At 42.9% G+C, this 21,943-nt stretch overlaps 1 protein-coding gene across 1 annotated transcript in view; it reads right to left on the bottom strand.

Moving 5' to 3' along the window:
* Nucleotides 1-3,362: 3,362 nt before the first annotated feature.
* The window catches only part of fkbp6 (FKBP prolyl isomerase 6), a 36,901-nt gene continuing 18,320 nt past the window's right edge, over nucleotides 3,363-21,943 (bottom strand). Inside the window, exons 8-10 of the mRNA XM_048557430.2 lie at nucleotides 20,906-21,015; nucleotides 15,912-15,997; nucleotides 3,363-4,126 (exon numbers count right to left, since the gene is read on the bottom strand). Coding sequence (XP_048413387.1) covers nucleotides 15,913-15,997; nucleotides 20,906-21,015 — 195 coding nt within the window. The 3' untranslated portion in view covers nucleotides 3,363-4,126; nucleotide 15,912. The remainder of the gene's footprint in view (nucleotides 4,127-15,911; nucleotides 15,998-20,905; nucleotides 21,016-21,943) is intronic.

Raw genomic sequence — 21,943 nt, 5'->3', positions numbered from 1 at the left:
GGTGTTCCAATGCATCTGTTATGCTTGTCCTTCTTGATGGAATCGGCTATGGATTGGATGATGCTCTTCTTGGAGTTCTGATGCATTTTCAGTGCATCATGCAGATTTCCCCAATACTATTTCCTTGCTAATACTGATTTGATTTCATGGGTGGCGGGGGAGCTTCAGAAAGTAACAAACAGTAGCCAAACCAACCAGAAACCTATTGTACCATTAGCATCCAACTAGAGATGGATGAGAAAGATAAACTAGTATAAAGGCAAGCTGACAGAAGCTTCCTTTGTTGCATCAATGCCTAAAGCTTGAACCAGGCAGTCCTCATACAATGCTTATGCTCTACGGCCAATTGTCCTCATTGATAACCACACTCAGTGAGGTTGGGAGGTTGAATAGGTAACTGCAGCACAAGTTGTCATTTGAAGTCGGGACTGAGGCACACAGTCTGCACACAGTGAAAGGAGTTTTCCCAGACCCAGGGGAGAGATGCAAAATATGAAACCATGGATTTACAGAAGTAATAACAAAATCAAACCCAAGGGCTCATAATGAAGCAAGTAGTACAACTTGTGACCTAAATGAGTAGAAATGTCACAGCTTGATTTGTAGTCTCTCTATACTTGTAGAAGTGTTTCTGTATCACTCCTTTACAGTAACTTGTAGTTACCAAGGTTTCCAGCTTAACTAGGATAGGACCTGTCTAAATATCTTTCAGAAAGGATATTACAGGTCTGGCAAAAAGAAAGGCTTTGTTTACAAATGATTTATTTAACTCTCTTACACTGGCTCCAATTTAATGCCATTTATTTCTGTAACTGATGGAAGACTTAGAAAGAATTTAATATCTTTTCCATCTCTAAACCACTTCAGTCTCCAAACCTTTAATTTCTCTTCTTTCCTCCTGAAAACATGTTGATTCCCTAGCCGCCAGAAGCAGGTTGTTTGCAACGAACCAACAAGACTGTCGAAAGCCTCACTTGAGATCATGTCTTTTAATTATTCAGACCTCTACTGTTCAGTCTGCTTCCTGCTCTGATTTGCCCTGAATATTTTTTCTTAAGTTGAAAATACTTCACAAATGATTTCAGAACACAGAGCAGGCAGATAGGCAGCTAAGAGCTGTTTATTTGTTCACTGGACACGTGTGTTGCTGGCTAGTTCAATATTCCTTGTCCATCCTTGACAGGGTGGTATCTTCTTGGAAGGTTGCAAGTTATGTCGTGCATATAAATCCACAGAGCTGTTCAGGTCAAAATCCTCCGACTCCCAATGTCCACAGTCACGTGGAAAACACCAGAGAGAAGGTAAAGTGAGCGGCCAATAGGCTGGCAAGGAGGATGATGCTGGGTCAAGTCTGCAATCTCAGGAGTATAGTTACCCAGGAGTTATAACTGGTTTAATTCCTTCTTGCACTTCCTGGGTAACACTGCAGGTCAGTAAGTTGATGACCTTTGAAGTTTGCATCTCGAGCTCAGACTTGGAGGCATTCTCAGAAGGTTCCAACTACAGGATAATTTGCTTTTGGACATTGAAACTTTCAGAAAAATTCTTCTAGTCAGTACAGAGAGGGCGCCAACTGAGTTCTGAAACACATGCATTCTCCAAATATCTGCAGACCAGAAGATCAGGGTGATGGTGTTAATGAATGTTGGTCAGCCTTCCCGGCACTGAAAATAAACTGATATCTAGAGGCCCATCTCTTCACATTTTGTTGGAGTTTATAAAAACTCCAAAATAACTTAAAATTTTTAATAAAGATGCACCTTTTTGCTCTCTTTCCAATCTTTATTCCCATCTCTTTTTGTAGCGAATACAACATTAACCTACCCTCTTTCAATCCGAAAGCTCGATGGCTGCCACTGCTTGTCCTGTGCACTCAGGTACCAAATGCCTGGTTTCCCTTGCAGCACAGTTATCGGTTCAGTCATCATATGAAAATAAGTGGGAGTCTGAAGCATGCAGAACAAGTGCAGCTGTAGCCAGATGCATTTTATAGCAAATTGTCTCTTTGACAGGACAGCAAAACCCAAATGCTCAGGGAGCTGCTCATTAGAGAGGAAATGACCAAAACATTAACCACCTTCCGGGCACCAACAATCCTGTTTGCTTAATAAATGCATCACCAGTAACTTTTAACAGTGAAACTCTGAAGAAGGAAGGGTTGCATTTGCTAAGCAGGTTAGTCAAAGCAGTGGGCGGAGTAAAGACATTCCTACCAGAGTTCTGGAGCGGTAGTTACCTTTTCGTTCCCCTGAAATCAATGTAGGAAGCCAGTCTGCTCAGCAAGAACTGTACTTTGTTATTAGAAGAGGAAAATTGAAAAGGCTTACTGGTAAATAGCAAGGTCAATGAGTTCTCGTGACATGAACCACTTTGCCAATTCTAGGAGTCAGTGTCAGCATGATGGCTCAGTGGTAAGCACTGCTGCCTCTCAGCGCCAGGGACCTGGATTCAATTCCAGCCTCGGACAACTCTCTGTGGAGTTTGCACATTCTCCCTGTGTCCGCGTGGTTTCTTCCCACAATCCAAGATGTGCAGGTTAGATGGATTGGCCATGCTAAATTGCCTGCTGTGTCCCAGGATGTGTAGGCTGGGTGGGTTAGCCATGAGAAATGCAGGGTTAAAGGGGGTGGGGGGAGGGAGGGAGAAGAGTGAGGGTGTGGGGTTGGATGAGATGCTGTTTGGAGGGTCAGTGCAGGCTGGATGGCCTGCTTCCACACTGTGGGGATTCTAATCATTGGGCTTGCTATCTGTCCAGCTTCATACAAATTCAGGATTTGGTCAAAGCAGTGAAGGTGCAACAAATAGGTTCAGAAAGATCCACATATGAACATAGATACTGTTCAATAAAACTGAAATTAAAAAGCATTGTTACAAAATAACCCAAGTCCACACACGCACACAATGCAGAACTGATCTGGACAGAGACTTATTTAAGTTCATGTATAAAGCCAAGCAAACAGACTTGGACAGCAGGAGCACTGAAATGGCAGGCAGTTGCTCTAGTTATGAGTCAGTCCCAGGCAGAAACAGCTTTGGACCACTTCCACACTTTCCTTTAAAAGTATGGTGAGTCTGCTTAAAAATGAAGGACAATCTGCTGAGCAAGAACTGTACTTTGTATATCGTTATAAAACAGAATCAAGGTAGAAAAATAAAAAAAAAGGCTTACTGGTAAAAAGCAAAGCCAGTGAGTTCCATTCTCATAACATGAGCCAGTTCACATGCACAGGCAATTATACAGACTCCAAGCTGTGCATATTTTATCCATTTAATTGAAGCTTTGCAAAGGCTAGACAACTTCAAGTAACCAAACCATTTATTTAAATCAAAATTAAACAAAGCTCTCGGCAATGGAATATACACAGAAAAGGGACTGCCAGTTCAGGTTGAGTCATTCCTTCATTGCGTGACCGATGCCTCTCGACCAGTGTGGGAACTGAAGTCTGTGTGTGCCATCAGCAAATACTTCTCAAATTGAAAAAGTGCCCATCTTTGAGCATTTAAATCAAATTCCATTAAAGTGGTAAAACAAACACCTACGGAAGCGGGAAATCTCAAATTAAACGAGAAACTGCTGGAGAACGTCAGCAGGTCCGGCAGTGATTGTGGTGAGGATGCAGAGTTGATATCTCGGGTCCAGTGGCCCTTCTCTGTTCTGAAGACATTAATTCTGCTTTCAGTCCATAGTTACCACTAGAGCTGCTGAGGGTCTCTAGCAATTACTGCTTTCATTCCATTAAAGTTGTCATGACCTGAACTAGGTATGTTCAACATCGCTCACTGTAACAACTTTTCCAAGAAATTTTACCTGTTTTTACTACTTGGTAATGAACCATTAATCTCAAGAGTTTCCAAAGGAGATGTGGAGCAGTGTATGTGAAGAGTCTGGTGTCAGCAGCTATCACTGACTCCCTTCCTGGGTCTCAGGAAGTATAAATGGTCACAAAGAAGGGTGTTAACTAAAGTATGTGAGATTTACAGAAACCAATTAACTTCAGTATTGTGAAACATTTTAACAAACTGAAATGAGCATTTCTTTTTCAAACATTTGTAGGTTTTAGATGGTCTTCTCTGTGTAAACTGGTCCCACTCCTCTATTAAATTGTCCAGAGTTATTGGAGGAGACCTACCAAGAAAAGGAAAAATATTAGCACTTTGATTTTTCTTTCTGTGACACTCACAAAACTGAACAGATTTTGGGATAATTTTAATCTAACCCAGTCCTCAGGAAGGTGTTAACTCTTGTTGAATGTGGTGAAGCATAAAACTGGGCAGGTAGCAGAATGAGACAGCAACCCCAACCTGTCAGTACCTGGCCAGGCATGTTAGCCTCAACTTAATCCACTTGAACCTCAGCTGATCTCTCGTTTTTTCTCCTGATAAGATCCTGCTCACGTCAGATGATGACACGATTACATCCTGTTCACACAAAGATCCCCCACATTATTGTTGCTTAAATAATGCGTGACGAGCTCTTGTGGTGCAATGGTAGTGCCCTTGCCCTTGGGCCAGAGACTCCAGGTTCATGCTCCACTCGCCCCAGGCAAGTCACAATGTGCCTGAACAAGTTGATTATAAATAGTAACCTTGAGAATTGATGCAATACCTGACGAGCCAGGAGACACGTATTCAAGTCCTACCTGCTCTGGAGCATCTCTGAACAGGTTGCTTGCAAGTTATTCTAAAATGACTTGTACCTCTCTCTTTCACGCTAGACCTAGGCCAGCTCATTGAGATACATCACATTACGACGGCTCAAAGTGTTTCACACCCAATCAATTATGCAGAAATGTTATGATACAAGTGATCCCTGCAGCTAGGTCGGATTCCAAACATAGTAATGAGGGTACAGTTTAGTTCCATTCAATGCTGAACAAGGAATGACAGCAGTCCCTGGTAAAATGCTGTTCTCCTTGATTAATGTCCCTTTTTTTTGGGAGTCTCAGTTTAACTCTCATCAGCACACTGTTACAGTACCTCCTTGATACTACATCTGGTAGTCAGTTCTCCAAATGAGAAAATCTAACCATTTCTCCCTGACATTCAAAGCATTAGCATCACCGAATCCCTCATCACAACATCCTGGAGGTCACCATTGATCAGATATTGAACTGGACTAGCCATAGGAATGCTGTGGCTTTAAGAGCAGGTCAGAGGCAAGAAATTCTGGACTGAGGAACTCACCCTCTGACTCCCAAAAGCCTGTCCATCATCTCTAAGGTACAAGCTTAATAGTACACTTGCCTGGATGAGAGCAACTCCAATACTCAAGCAGCTGAATTCGATGCTGGGCAAAGCCGTCCAGTTGAGTGGCACCATGTTCAACACCTTGAACATTCATTCCCTTATCACTGCACAGTATGCACTGCTGAAATTCACCAAGGCTTCTTAGACAGTACCTTTCTAAACCACTTCCATCTAGAAGGACTAGGGCAGTAGATACATGGGAACACCATTAGCTACAAGCTCCTCTTCAAGACATTCACCATCCTGACTTGGAAGAGTATCACTGCTCCTTCACTGGTGGTAGATCACAATCTTGGAACTCCCTTTGTAACAGCATGGTCAACATTTCTACACTTCAGGGTTAGCTGCAGGTTAAGAAAGAAATACAACGCCATCTCTTCCAGGAGAATTAGGACAGGCAGTAGGTGGTGATCTGGCCAGCAAAACAGAGTGAGGTGCCCGAGGGATCACTGTTAGGCTTCTAGGTCATGATCATGATCTTAATAAATAAATAACATACAAAAATACAGTCAAGAAGAGCAGACAGCATCATCATGTCAAGTACAAACAAAAGAATTCAAAGAGATTTAAGGTTTTAGCAATGATTTGTAGCTCGGGTTGTGGGTGAAGTTGTTTGCTTGTTCACCGAGCTGGCTTGTTTTCAGTCAGACGTAGAGGGTTGGACCCTATATACAAACCCATGCAGAACAGAAGCAAAATGACAACTCACTGTAACAGACCGGACAGTATAAATTCCGAGTGGGGTAAAACAACATCGCTTCATCGGAGGCCTCACTGATGATGTCACCCAGCACGGTGACAAAATGTCTGAACGAAAACAAGCCAGCTCACCGAGCAAGTCAACAACCTCAACTCAAAGAGATTCCTGAAAGCCGGAAGCAACTAGATAGGCAGTTCCTGAAGGCAGAAGCTGAGCAAATTGTCAACACAATGTTACAGCAAAAGAAGTCAAGTATTAGAATGGCTGAGACGCATGAGAGGATTCGGAACAGGTAAATATGGATTTGAAAGCAAATGGGACACAGGGTTGGATAAAACATGGGGAGAGTACAGGACTGTGCATGATTTGTCCATTGAAATGAGTTGCAATTAGCAGAAGAAGGGGGAAAAACAACTAAGCAGGCAAGGAAGTGAGAGAGGATAAGCTGCAATTGAAGAATATGACTGATACAGCACACAATGACATATGCATTGTGCTGCTCACCAGAGATAAAAATGAAGGAAGAGGTTCATACAGTAAATTGCAACAAAACAGTGGAAAGGGAAGTGAAAGAAGTTAAGGAGCAATGGACTCAGTACTGACCATGAGCAGTACTGAAAACAAACTGCATGTTGACTCTAAAGCGAAGTCTATGGAGTGCAAGATAATCACTTTATGAACAAACTGCTCTGCGAGTGTATTCTTGCAGAAATTTGCACGCAGTCATCTGGCGTGACTTCCTATTTTGTAAACTATATTTGTAGTTTGAGGCCATCATACTGAAGCTGAGCACTGATCCGTTCAGAAATAACTCCAGTGGCATGATCAGCCCTGTGGGGACATTCATCTCATCCAATCCTCCGAACAGAAGAACAACAAGACTTGAGTCCTTGATGTGGAGAACAAGAGATATGAACAAAGGTTAGGGACACATTGGATTCTCCTATCATGAACACAGATAAAGGAAGAGAGGCCCCAGAAGGTTTACATATAGTAGGTGAAACAGAAAAAGAGAAATCTTGAGAACAATTTAAAGATAAACCATGTCTGTAGCTCAAATTGAATAAGTAGAAACTGAGAAATAAAAATTACAGAGCTCGAGACCTGAGGTGGCCTCTAGATGGAAGTGAAAACACAAAAAAATCTTCCAAGCTTAATGAGGCTTTATAATAATTTATAGTTTGGGATCTTGAGTACTAATATAGAAATTTCAGTTTCAGTTCAGCGAAATATTTGTGTTAAAATGGTCAGAAAGTATTTTTTTAAGGAAGTAAGGCTAAAGGACTATTCAAACTACGTGGCAAGAAATTACTGTCATGCTTACTAATTTAAGATTTATGACCTACAGAGAGATAGATGCAGAGCAGCCTCAAGCAGGTCACATTATAGATATTGAAACCAGAAGGACAGGTTAGTTTCAGCAGTTTCCAGGCTATCAGAATCAGAAAGAAGTCTTAAACCATAGAGGCTGTAAGATTTTTCTCCCACTCAGTGAGAGGTCCAGGCACAGCAGCAATTCACAAAACCAGACATCAAGGTGTAAGCAATCATTTGGTGTCTACAGATACTTAGAGTAGCTGCACGGCTGCCAGGGAGTGTAGGTCTGAAGCTGTTTCAGCAGCACAAGTACAAAAGGCTAAAAACAATCCTCAGTTGTCTTCCCCCTTAGAGCACAGTGAGTTGGTGTCTACATGATTCGAGGAGAGACAGTACTAGAGAGAATCATATCAGCAAAGGTGCAGAAGTTCAGTGAATTGAAAGGAAACAACTGCGATCTTGTTTAATTGAGTAAGGAATCAGAGTGAAGCAAAAAAGTAACACTTCACTGGGCTTACCCATATGCAAAAAGGATTGCATCCTTCCAAATAGTGTTTTCATATACTATAATTATTTTATTCCATTCCTGTAAGTATAAAGGCATTGAGGTTCTTACAATAACAGTAAATTGGCGGCTTTTTGTGAATATGTTCAATGACTGACCAAATTGGTAAAATAAAGTTCATGGTCTGCCAAGAATTTCATTTTGGAATCAGACCCGTCCAGCATTTCCATAAGCTGGGGGTCATAATCACAGGACAATGGTAGGCAGACAGAAGGCAATGGATGGAGGAGTTAACTGTACTGGGTGCTTTTATCTGGGTCAGGCCCAGTGGGTGTACATCTCACGGCCTCTGAACCTATAAAACGTTAATGCCCTTCTTACCCGAGGGCTGGTTTCTGATACAGTCAACCCAGGGCTTTTGGGTGACCCGGTCTCTCCTGGAATGTCCAGCAAGTTTACAGCAAACTTTCAGATAGTTTCAGCACCACCAAACATGGAGACACAATGAAGACACTGCACACATCGACTAAACCAAATGGTCAGAGCTGTAAAAGTTCAAACTGACATGGATGCAGATTTAAATAGCTATGCTGATAACAAAGACTAAGGTGTGCTCAGGACAGGATAGCTTTATCTACAACACCAGCAGTAACAAGTCTTTGAGCAACCATAGCAGGCATTGATGGCCCCCTTTGCCTTACATTTGATTAAATCTTAGCCAACATACATTGTTGTACATGAAATAAAATCATGTACTTAACAAAGTAGGTTCACTTTCTCCAGATATGTCATCCCAGCACCCAATCTCAAACAACATGTCACCACTATGTAAAGAAAAACATACCCTGTATCAGTTCAACACATGAATCCAACCCCTGACTGATCTGCACTAATCCCACTACTCAATTCTTGCTTTTAAAGACTTGCCAAGTGCTGCAAAATTCTTAGTTTGGCTGAGAAAATACTCCAAGCGTGATCACAGTGGATGGAGTACAGACGTCTACTCACTCGTGTGAAAACGTAATCGGTCATTTATCACGTACAAGGGCCTTATAAAACCTGTGGGTTAGCCAGCATTGAGCCACATGTCAGCTTCCAGCTGGAAATGTTCAAACCGTGTCAACTACAAGACAGATTCCGCAGATATTTCTCCACAAAACAGAATCTACTACAGGATTCAACTTGATGGAGTGATAAACTTCTGCTTAAACCAAGTAGCGTCAGAATTTATGGGCGATTTGTTTTCCTCTCCCCTGATGTGTGAAGATCACAGGCTCTCCAGTTTCCAGCCTGTAGTGACAGCACTCAGGCAACTGTGTCCCCAGTGGTGCTCGGTCATTTGAGTCTCTACTGCAGCCAGTAACTGATTTCCTAACTGACAAATCCTAATGTTCACATGTGCAAAGTTATAAGAGACATGCCAACTTAAGCATGCTGACAGATTGAGGGAATCAAGCACATACTGTCGCCTGCCTAAGTCCTGCTACATTACAACACTTCTCATGTATCAGCAGCAGTCCTATTACTGCAAAACTAACTGTGCAGCATTTCTCCTCATTCACAACTTATTCTCCTATTTGAGCATACCTTTTGATTTGGTTTCTAATTATTAAATCTTAGCCATACTCCTCAATCTCCCTCCTTGGAGCATCAAGCTCAGTCAACGTCTTTCTCCAATTTTACATAGAGCATATGAGATTTGAGGCTACTGGTAATATAAAGTTGACCAGGCCTCTATTAAAAGCTCCCTTGCCCAGCATTCTGCTGGGGTTAATGATTTCTTTTGGATTACAAAGCTATGTGCAGGGAGAAAGAGAACTATTTTGTGTTGTTGATATGAATAAAGGAATCTTGTAATGCAGTAAGTAGTTATAAGGGACACAGTGGGTAAGGCGTTTATTAGACATCAGAAGTACTTTAAACACCATTAGATATCTCACAGGAGGCAAACTAATTGGGGAGTCTTAGATTATAGTTAAAGGACTATTTTAGCAGATAAGGAGCAGCAATATTAAGGTTTTAATAGTGAGAGGAATATCTGCAGGAAAAATTTTACCAAGATTCCACTGAAAAGTTGCCCCATGTTTTGAGCTTGCTGATGTCCTATGAACATGCTGTTGGATTTGACCAGAGCTTCATGCTCAGCTCACTGCCAGTACAAGGCTGTTTTCTCATCCCTTGACAGCGCAGTTCACCCTGAGGAAACTGATGCTCGCCCCACCATGATACCAGTTGTCTCTAGAGCATAAAGCTCGTTTTCCTGGTAAGCCACAAAGTTGCTAGATTGGAAATGGATTCCAAACCAAGGTCATCTCTTTCAGCCCCTGGCCTGTGGGCAGTGCCCCCTCTTACCCAACTCCCTGTTTTTAACAGATTAACTTAGTTGACAAACTGGGACTCATTTTAATCGCTGGCGAATGAAGCAAAGAATTAACTTTTACCTTTGACTTGGAGACAGTAAGGACTGTAGATGCTGGAAGCCAGAGACTATAGGTGAGAGGCTGGAAAATCACAGGGCAGACAGCATCCGAGGAGCGGGCAAGTTAATGTTTTAGGCTGAAACATTGACCTACCTGCTCTTCAGATGCTGTGCTTTTGCAGTCTCACAGCTAACTCTTAACATCGGCATTTGACCCTTTGAATCCAGTCACACTACACAAGGACATAAGTCAGCTACAAATAATTCCATGTCTTGGCCTAAGCTCACACCGAAGTCACAAGGATGGTTTAAACTGGTGTTTGAACTAGTGACCTAAAGGAAGGTATCAGTCCTTAACTAAATATGTTGCCAGAATTGATCAAGTGTACGAAAACCAGGTCCAAGTTATTCACCTTCACAACTGTTGTGGGAATACTGATATGACAAGGTTGAGAGGACCACTTTCAAGAGTCAGGTCAGGTTCGTTCTGTCTCTGAAGTGCAGCAAAAAAACAAACACACAAAAAAACAAAAAGCAAAACAAAAAAAAAAAACTTGCATTCACAGAACCCAGGATTCCCCCAAAGTCCTACAGGGCCCATGAAGCCATTTTCCATGAGATGCGAATATCACAGGAAATGCACGTTAAAGTCAACCACACTGTTGTGGGTATGGAATCACACGCAAGTCAGACCAGGTGAGGATGGCAGTTTCCTACTCAACAATTGATGGATTTATGGTCGCGAATGGAAATTCACCTGCAATTCCAGATTTGTCAATTGAGTTTAAGTTCCACCGTTTACAGTGGAATCTGACATATAGCCCTCCCGAAATAGCCTGAGCTCCTGGACTGTCAGCTCAGTGACATTACACCAACAAGGAAAATGGAAAAGATAAATTATGGACTGCAAGTTCCACAGACAGCAGTGAGCCAATGACCAAACAGACCAATCGGTTTTTGTAGTTTAGTTCCAAATAGCACAACAGAATGTTTTGCATTCACTTGTCAGGTTGGGTGAGGCCTCAGTTGAGCTTCTCATCTGTAAGACAGCAGCTTGCTCAATGCAGTAACCCTTCAGCATTACAGTAGTGCATCAGTTCTTCGACCTGTGCGCTCAGGCCCTGGGCTGGGATTTAAACCCACAATCTCACACTCAGAGGCTAAGAGTGCTGATAAAAGAAAACATTCAGTGCACAAAGAATTTTAAATGAATACCAATTTAGCATTGCCTTTGAGACATTTAAAGGAAATGGTGTAACTTTATAGCTATTGGATTGTTCTTATCCATTCACTCATTCATGTTTAATTACATATTGCATGGTTGTTTAATCCTGGAATGAGATCTGATGTTGCAACAGTCCACTGCTCAGCAATGGTACAATGGGCCTGAGAGGCACAGGTTAATCACAGTGGTTAAAATAATTATTGGAAGCATTTTGCTGCATTATTACAGGCTTATTCTCAAATCGACATAAACACTAAATGAAACATCTCATAACCAAATGGAGATGGGAGCCAATTACTGTAACAGATATGGAAGTGGAAAATCTAAAATAAAAGAGTGATGTTGTCAAGCATCATTGATATGAGATGCAGCAGGAGCAGTTATCTGTCAACATTAATTTTCAAACCAGGTAGGCAATATCCTGAACCATTTGACTCTACCTGCCTGCTCCCAGAAATATCAAACTGGTAATGAGATGATGGGAGGCATCAAATTCACTCTTTCACAAAAGTTCATTCACAGATAACCCGATTTGCTACTTTTCTCGTTAATAAATTGACTAGGCTGTTGAATGATATAAAAAAGGACATTACAACCAGTGAGTACTTTTAAAATGAAGTCATGGTTGCGGCAGATAAAGATTCACTACCCTTTCTCAAATAGTGGGATCTTTTATGTCTGAGTTATTGTTTCACCTTAAGGCATTCCAAACAGTTACATGAACACAGCAGGCCAAGCAGCATTTTAGGAGCACAACAACTAGATGCTGCTTGGCCTGCTGTGTTCATCCAGCTCCAGACTGTGTTATCTCAGATTCTCCAGCATCTGCAGTTCCCATTATCTCTGACCCCAAACTGTTACGTACTGTGTTCTCGTGAATCGGAAGCATGGCTTGCACACCCAGCTTCCTGACTCAGGGGAGTGTGTGCTACCACTGAGCACAGACTCGCAAGGTTAGAAAGCTTTTGGAAAGATTCAAATGATACAGGGACCCATGGCTGATCTAATCCTTCTACTTTCCCAGAAATGACCTCAACAGCTGTCTTGGCTGTTAGTCACCATTTTCAGTCTGAGGTGAACCCTGCAGAGTGCAGCCATTGAACTTAACCTCTCCTGTAAGCAATCCGAAAATGCACAAAGGCTGAGATGCTGATTAGTGATCAGGCCTGGGAACAGCAGGCAGGGGTAGCAACACACCCTGCACTTTATCCAAAAACTATCAGTTTACATGAAACGGCATTTGTTCAACGCACTGGAGGCAACCAGCATAAACACAGTGCTGGGGAGTCAGTTACTGTGTGCGTGGTACAGTGCTAGCAGTGATGCTATTTCAGAGCACCAGGGGAGTGAGGCAGGAGCAGAGAAAAATCAGACAAAGGCTGCTTGAGGCATCACCGATAATCAACAACAAGAATCGATCACGGGCTCAGCCAGGGAGGCTTGGCACACAGCAGTGGAGAGAGGAGCTAGAATTGTTGGCAGATTAGACGGCTGGATTGATAGTGAGCTGGAACAGGGAGATGAAAGTGGTGATAAAAGGAACAAAAGATCTGTGTCCATGATGGTGGTGGAGAAACATACAGACAGGACAGTGACTCGAACACACTGTTGCAGGTGCCCTGCTGGGCGTGTGGAACTCGAGAGCTGATTTAAAGTTTAAAAAAAAAACTTCAATCCAGATGAAATGTGGGATAATACCGCTCCCCCCCCCCCCCGCCCCCACCCAGCAATCCCAAAACTGAGCTGTGAATGTGCGGAAATGTAAACTAATCAAAAGTCAAAAAACTCAAAACAGGGAGAGGTTTGATTCAAAATAAGATTCATATCACTGCAGCTGGACAAGACAGAATCAAATACACCCACATGACAAGCAGACATTTGCCAGATGTATGGAAGGATAGGGAGGGAACATACAAACAAGGAGCAGTGGGCAACTCAGCCCCTCGATTATGAAAGAGAGGCAAGGAAAATACTAAGCCATAGGCAGGACGAGTTGTGGTCAGCTCTTAGGCTTTATAAGACATTGAAACTGGTACATGAATTGCCACAGCTCTGCACTCAGTGTCTACTTGGAATGGGTCAGAAATGTAAGTCACTCAGTACCTAACATTTATAGCAAGGCAGCTCCTGTCACAAGCACAATAACAGAGGGTGCATCAGGTCACATTTACACAGGCAAAGGTCTTGGAGGAACAGATTCGAAGCCTGTTTTGGGATTATCCAGTAGAGACAGGGTTCATTCTGATTTGGTGTCAGCTTTGAAACTGAAGTACTGATCTCGGAAATATTTCCATGGTCCAATTGATTGACAAAATATAGGGGAGCGGTGGGGGGTGGGGGGGGGGGGAAGATACTTCAGAGCTGTACCTGAAAAAATTGTTCAGTGACTTTTATCAAAGTAAAGTTTTACATTCAGCAGAAGCGTTTTGTGCAAGCGAAAAGAAGCAGTACTTTTAAAGGTTTCTACAGGAACCTCTCTACAGATATGAAACAGAACTTTCACACAAGTGGTATTTCTATAGCCTCCAGTACTATACTTCAACATTAACACCTCAGCCTCAGTAGTTCTGTACCCGCATTCAAATAATATCGAGGCGGCCCTGTACCCACCGGCACCGTACCTTAATAATATAAAAACAGACCTGTGCCTTAATATAGCAATGGTCAATTTAGGCTGAGCAAAGTTTTCTTTCACCTCCTCCACAGAAGTTCCCAAATCCAGCCTGTCTGTCGGTCCTTTCTGGTTCATTTCTGAAAAGACCTTTGGTTTTTAGCATTTCCCCCCACCCCAGTTTTCAGACGTTAGGTAATGGATACCGACCTGTATTACCTTACAGTACTCTTCTTCCCAGAGTACATCATCACACTCTTCTCTGCACTGACCCCTCTCGTCTCCCACCTATCCACCAATTTGTCAATGTCCTTTTGGACTTCCACATTGTCCTCCTCACAATTCACAATACTTCCAAGTTTTGTGTCATCTGTAAACTTTGAAATTGTCCCCTGCACACTGAGATCCTGATCATTCATAAATATCAGCAATGATTCCAATATCAACCCCTGGGGAACTTCATGACAAAAGAAACTTTTTTCAGCCCAAAAGATATCCATTGAACATTACACTATGTTTCCCATCACTCTGCCAATTTTGTGTCTATATTAATATTGTCCCTTTCATACCACGATCTATAACTTTGTCACAGTCTGATGTGTGGCACAGTATCAAATGCCTTCTGGAAATCCACATATACCATATCACCTTGTTACACAACGACCCTGTCTCCTCTTCAAAATGTTCCAGCAGGTTAGTTAAATATCACTTCCCTTTTAGACATCCATGCTGAATTGTTCTAATTAACCCACATTTTTCTACATGGCCACTAAGTCTTTCCTGAATAATTACTTCAAGAAGCTTCCCCACCGATGATGTTACACTGACAGTTCTGTAATTGCTGGGATTCTTGAAGCTTTCCTGAACATGACTGTAACAACTGCAATTTTCCACTTTTCCAGTACCTCACAGGGAAGATCACTGGCTAGCGTCCCTGCAGATTCTACCTTCATTCCCATCAATATCATTGGAAGCATCCCATCTGGTCCCAGTCACCTTGGAACACCAGTCTTTTGCGAGTCCTTTGTGTTAATTTTGCACCTTTCTAGGTGCAGAGTCCCTCCTCTCTCACCCCGAGCAGCATCCTCTTCTTTTCTACAGACTAATGCAAACTATTTATTAACTCCTCAGCTGTACCCCTGCCTCTAAACATCAATCCTCTTTTTGGTTTCTAAAGGCCCATGACCATCAATATCATTAGAATTTTGCAATTCAGTTTAGCCATGCAAGACCATGTTGTTTCTTGAGGCAGTGGGATTGTTACTTGAGTGAATAGCACCAAGTGCTAATAGTTTGCTGTAAATCTGTAGGGGCAGGTCTGACAGGGTCATCAGGAGCATGCAAAGTTAGCACATCTCTCTCTCACTCCAACGTTGTATGGGTTAAAAGGCAATAAGAACCATGAAAGCTAAAATGAAAGAAATTCTGGCAAAAAACATTGAACACTAAAACCCAATATCCAAATTAGGAATCATCAGACAAACAATCATCGTGCATCTTGCAGTTGTATGATACAATGTCACCGAAGTTATTGACTAAATGCATCAATTAATTGCAATCAACTGGGTCCACAGCCGGCCCGGAGTGCAGGAAATTCCCCAGTCAGCAAGAGCTTTAGAGATGGAGATTCCTCTCACCTGCTCCTCTCGGGCCCCTCTATATTTAACACAGGTCATGTGTTAGACTGCTTACATCCTGTAACCCAGCAATCGCTCACAAAGAGCTGCTGATGGCTGTAAAATCGTAACACACAGAACCATCAGGGGAGAAAAGTGGCAACAGAACCTCTTCCTGTCAGCGGTGGTTTAAAAAAGCCTTCACTAAATACTGAAGTAGCACAGAACCTGCTTTTAGCTATAACTCCCATTTACGTAGGAAGTGACTCACCTTAATCTTTCACTGCTGCAGGTTCCCAGGCAGCAAACATCCTGCTACACATCTCCTTCTCCTTCAGGCCCCACTCTCTGTAGCATCTAGGCAGCAGGAAAAGCAAACAAATGGGCAGATTCTTCAACAGAGCAATTTATGGAAAATTCTCCCTTCCTGTTTGGTGGATGTTTTACCAGAACCTAAAAACAATGTGGGCACAGGCCTGAAATTGGAGCAAGTCAATGGTGCCCTAATCTTCCCCGGCAGCACAAGTGGGCAAATATAACCTTCACTTTGAGTCTCTGCTTTGAAAGGAGCAGTAGAAGATTCACAGCAGACTGTTACAACCACAGAACAGTACCCACACCCAATTCAAGGTTTTGACACCCCAACACTCAAAATTACTGATCACAACATGCACCTTCAACACTGTGCACTCCTGTCCCTTATGTCAAAGTACACTAGCACCACCCAGTGCAGAATCGGGGGAGCGCAAAGGACAAATCGCACCTCACTTGTGTAGTCACGCATTACACAATCTGTGCTCCTATTTACCATCACCATCATTTCCTAAGCCATGCTGACTCGTATTAGCAATCTGCAAGGCCCTGCCAGCTTACAAACTGCTGCTTCCTCCAGCTCATCAACTTCCAAAGTTTAAGATGACAAACTCCCAAAGGGTTTTCGCAAAAGCAGTTCCTCACTCCCAGATCGTTAGTGCTCTGGCATTCCCGTTTATCTCTGTATCAAATCAGTGACATGTCGCTTTAGGTGCTGAAATGTCTGTGTATTAATCCAGGTATTGTGCTGGAGAGCACTGTGCTATTGTGTCACCATCAGTTCTGAGGAAGGGTCACCGGACCCGAAACGTTAACTGTTTTCTCCTGCACAGGTGCTGCCAGACCTGCTGAGCTTTTCCAGCAACTTTGTTACTGTGCTGGAGACTCTGATTGGTTCCCCAGTCCCAGCAAATATTCAATCCCATTCCAACTCGCTTCCCTACCACCACCCCCCTGCAGCGTAACAGGCGGAGAGAAAACCTTATTACCATGTTAAAACTCTTAGGACACAAATGGAACGAAATGAGTCATACAGTATGGAAACAGCCCCTTCAGTCCAACCAATCCATGCTGACCCTAATTACAAAGTAAACCAGTTCCATGGGCCTGCAGTTGGCCCATATTCCTCTAAACCTTTCCTATTCATGCACTTCTCTAAATGTCTGTAAACGGTGTAATTGTACCCACATCCACCATTTCGTCTGGCAGTTCATTCTATACTCAAACCATTGTGTTTAAAAAAAATGCCCCTTGTGTCTTTTTAAAATCTTCCTCCGCTCACCTTAAAAATATGCCCCCTAGTCTTGAGATCCCCAACCCTAGGGAAAAAAAACACCTTATTTATACCCTTCACGTTTTAATAAACTTCAATAAAGATCACCTCTCAGCCTCCCACACTCCACTGAAACGTGTCCCAGGCTATCCAGCCTCTCCGTTTAACCCAAATCCTCCATTCCCGGCAACATCCTGGTCAATCTTTCTGAACCTTCTCCAATTTAGTAATATCCTTCCTGTAACAGAGCAACCAGAACTGCACACAGCACTCCAGAAGAGGCGTTGCCAAGATCCTGTACAATCTCAACATGGTTGTAGGAAGTTCCAGGATTTAGATGCTTTGAAAGAAATAGGGAGGGTGGTAAAAGAGGCGGGGGAGTGGCATTGCTAGTCAGGGCTAGTATAGTAGCTACTGAAAGGCATTTCGAGAATGATATGTCAACTGAGTCCGTTTGGGTTGAGGTCAGGAACAAGAAAGGAACAGTCACGTTGTTGGGTTTTTTTTTTAAAAACAGACCCTCGAATAGTTGCAGAGAAGTAGAGGAGCAGATTGGGAGACAGATACTGGAAAGGTGCAGAAGTCACAGGGTTGTTGTCATGGGTGACTTCAACTTCCCAAATATTGATTGGAAACTGTTTAGTTGTAACAGTTTAGATGGAGTGGATTTTGTCCAGTGTGTTCAGGAAGGATTCCTGACACAATATGCAGATAAACCGACACGAGGAGAGGCCACTTTGGGTTTGGTGCTTGGCAATGAACTGGGTCAAGTGTTAGGCCAGTTGGTAGGGGAGCATTTTGGTGGTAGCAATCGTAATTCTGTTACTTTTACAATAGTCATGGAAAAGGATAGCTACATATAGCAGGGAAAGGTTTATAACGGGAGTGGGGAGACAAGGGTAATTATAATTCTGTTAGGCAAGAACTGGGTAACAAAAATGGGAACAGATACTGTCAGGGAAGAGCACTATTGAAATGTTAAGACTGTTTAAGGAATGCATATTGCATATGCTTGATATGTTTGTCCCGAGCAGGCAGGGAAGATGCGGTCAAGTGAGAGAGTCATGGTTTGAGAGAGGTCGAATGACTAGTTAAGAGGAAGAAGGATGCTTTTATAAGGTTTAGGAAGCAAGAAATGGAAAAGGGTCTGGTGGGATATAAGTTAGCCAGTAAAGTGGTGAAGAAAGGGCTTAGAAGAGCTATAAAGGGGCAAGAGAAAACCTTGGCGGATAGGATCAAGGAAAACTCCAAGGCTTTTGCACGTACGTGAGGAATAAGAGAATGACCAGAGAAAGGGTAGGGCCGATCAAAGACTATAAAGGGAATTTGTGCAGAGCCTAAAGAAATAGGGAAGGTCCTGAATGAATACTTTTCTTCAGTATTCACAACTGAGAGGGGCCTAGTTGTCGGGGAGGAGGTTGTGAAACAGGCTGGCAGGCTAGAGGAGGTCGATGTTAGTAAGGAAGATGTGCTAGGAATTTTGGGGAACTTGAAGATAGATAAGTCGCCCGGGCCTGATGGGATTTATCCAAGAGTTCTATGGAAGTGAGGAAAGAGATCACAGGGCCTTTGTTGATGATCTTTTCGTCCTCACTGTCCACGAGTATAGTGCTGGAAGATGGGAGAGAGGCAAGCATCATTCCCTTGTTCAAAAAAAAGGGAATAGGGATAACCTGGAAATTACAGGTCCATTAGTCTTAGTTCAGTGGTGGGCAAATTATTGGGAAGGGCTCCAAGAGATAGGATTTATGATCATTTGGATAGGCACAGTTTGATTCATGATAGTATGGATTTGAGAGGGATAGATCATGCCTCACAAACCTTATTCAATTTTTTGAAGAGGTGACTAAACATGTGGATGAAGGTAGAGCAGTGGATGTGGTATACATCGAATTAAGTAAGGCGTTTGATAAGGTTCCCCATGGTAGGCTCGTGCAGAAGGTGAGGAGGCATGGGATTGGGGGAAACGTGGCAGATTGGATTCAAAATTGGCTGACCCTTTGTTTTCGAAGGGTGGTAGTGGATGGAAAATATTCAACATGGTGCTCAGTTACGAGTGGTGTACCACAAGGATCTGTTCTGGGTCATCTTCTATTTGTGATTTTTGTAAATGATTTGGATGTAGGAGTGGAAGGGTGGATTAGTAAGTTCGCGGATGATACGAAGGTGGGTCGAGTCGTGAATAGCGTGGAGGGCTGTTCTAGGTTACAAAGGGACATTGATAGGATGCAGAGCTGGGCTGAGAAGTGGCAGATAGAGTTTAACCCTGAAAAGTGTGAGGTGATTCATTTTAGAAGGACAAACTTGAAAGGAGAATACAGGGTTAATAGAGAGATTCTTGACAGTGTGGAGGAGTAGAGGGGTCTTGGAGTTCATGTCCACAAGTCCCTGAAAGCTGCCACCCAGGTGGATAGAGTTGTTAAGAAGATGCATGGTGTGTTAGCTTTCATTAATAGAGGGATTGAGTTCAAGAGCTGTGAAGTTATGCTCCAGCTGTACAAAAGGCTGGCTCAGCCACATCTGGAGTACTGTGTCTAGTTCTGGTTGCCTCATCACAGTAAAAATGTGGAAACGCTGGAAAAGGTGCAGAGTGGTTTTACCAGGATGCTGCCTGGAATGGAGGGAAGGTTTTCCGAAGAAAGGTTGAGAGAGCTAGGGCTTTTCTCTTTAGAACGACGAAGGATGAGTGGTGACTTGATAGAGGTGTACAAAATGATCAGAGGACACAGCCAGAGACTTTTTCCCTAGGGTGGAGGTAGCTATTATGAAGGGACATAGTTTTAAAGTGACTGGAGGTAGATATCGGGGAGATGTCAGAGGTAGGTTCTTTACTCGGAGAGTGGTTGGGGCGTGGAATGCATTGCCGGAGAGGATAGTGGAGTACCCTCACTAGGTGCATTTAAGCGGCTATTAGATAGGCACATGGATGATAGTATAAGGTAGGGGTGAAGATTAGATAGACTTTAGGGTTAGCGAGTTTTGAGAAGTTTTTTTACCCTTTAGGATAAAGGACCTTAGGATTAGGGTAAAAGTTCGTCACCATACCATGGGCCGAAGGGCCTGTACTGTGCTGTAGAGTCCTACGTTCTATGACGTCCCAACTCCTATACTCAAAACATTTGAGCAACTAAGGCAAGTGTGCTAAATGCCTTCTTCACCACCCTGTCCATGTGACACAAACACAAAGAATTGTGTACCTCAATACCAAGGTCTCTCTGCTGTACAACACCCAAGGCCCTACATTTAATCACATAAGTCCTGCCCTTGTTTGTTTTACCAAAAATGTAATACCTCACATTTATCCAAATTAAACTTCATCTGCCACTCTTCAGCCCATTGACCCGACTGATCAAGATGTCATTAAAATCCTAGATAACTTGCTTCACTAAAGTTACTGCCTATGAATGCTAATGCACATAGAAAGGACAGTCAGTGAATAACGGTACCATTTTGCAGTTGTGTCCTGCTTACTGAGGTTGGAAAGCTCAGTGCTGAAAGTTATCCGATGCACATTCCCAGTGAGCGAAGCCTCTCACTCAGTGCACTAAGTCAGAAGCTCATCGTTTGCAACGCCCCATCATTTCTAACATGTTGATTTTTTTTTGTCCCATTAAAACAGGCAGGAGCCAAGCATGGGCGTCAGACATTGCCAGCTACTCTGGAAGGACACTTTCACTCACCTGTCCAGCTTCACCAGGGCACAGTTCACATCAGGATTGAATGGCTCCAGTTTCTGTGCCCTCAGCAGGAAGTCCTTGGCTTTGTCATACTCCAGCAGCAGTATGCAGGCCTGGCACAGGGTGGCACCAAAAAGGAAGCTCAGTTAACCACAAGAAGAGTACTATATTGCTTTAATTTTGTGGGGATTTTAAACGACTGGGGACTGAAATGAAAAAAAATAAAGACCTCTTTTAAAAAAACATTGTCTGAAAGGATTGCTGCTGTTTTGAATGCAGATAATCTACCATCCATGCCAGACAACATGTAAATAGCTGTTTGGACATGCAATATTTGAAGTCTGAGTTGCAGATGATTGGGAGCCAAGGGAGTGTACAGAGACAGCTTCTGCTGTAACAAGTGCCAATTTGTCTATGGACTGGTGACCAACTATCAGTGGCACAGGCCTTTTTCATGTGCCAGTGTGATTGGCTCTTTTTGCACCAAACAGCTTGGAGCTGGGAACAAGTTACAGAGAGTGAAGTATTCAGTTCCTTCTCCAGCTTGGGGGCAATCTCTGCTCTCTGCAGTCAAAAGTCACTATAAACCTGAAGAAAACCAGTTTATCTTTCCTAAAGCAGTTTCTACAGACATTTTCAAATAAGCCTGTTCAAAGGCGTCATTATTCACTTCAGGAGCAGGTGGGACGTGAACTCAGAATTCCAGGCTGTGACTTTTAACTGATAAATCAGAGACTTGTCATGCAAGTCTCTTAGTAACCAGTGGAAGCAAGTGGAGAAAGATGACAGAGGCAACATGGTCATCAGCTGGAGAGTCTCAGCAGAACCTAGGAACAAAGACCAATTAACTATCTTTCCAATCTTTTCTCCTCTGTCCACACCTATTTAGTGTCCATCTCTCTCTGTGGGTAAGGGCAAGTTTATAAGGGAAATGTGCTTTAATTCATCATGTTCTATGCCAACATATTGATTGTTTATCATAGCTAAAGTGTAGTTATTTGTAATAAACAGTAATTCTTAATCAGGACTGAAATGTGGTCG

The sequence above is a fragment of the Stegostoma tigrinum genome, chromosome 27 (genome assembly GCF_030684315.1).
Source record: "Stegostoma tigrinum isolate sSteTig4 chromosome 27, sSteTig4.hap1, whole genome shotgun sequence".
Taxonomy (NCBI): Eukaryota; Metazoa; Chordata; class Chondrichthyes; order Orectolobiformes; family Stegostomatidae; genus Stegostoma; species Stegostoma tigrinum.
The sequence above is the reverse complement of the archived record's forward strand: the minus strand, read 5'-3'. Positions and strand labels throughout refer to the sequence as shown.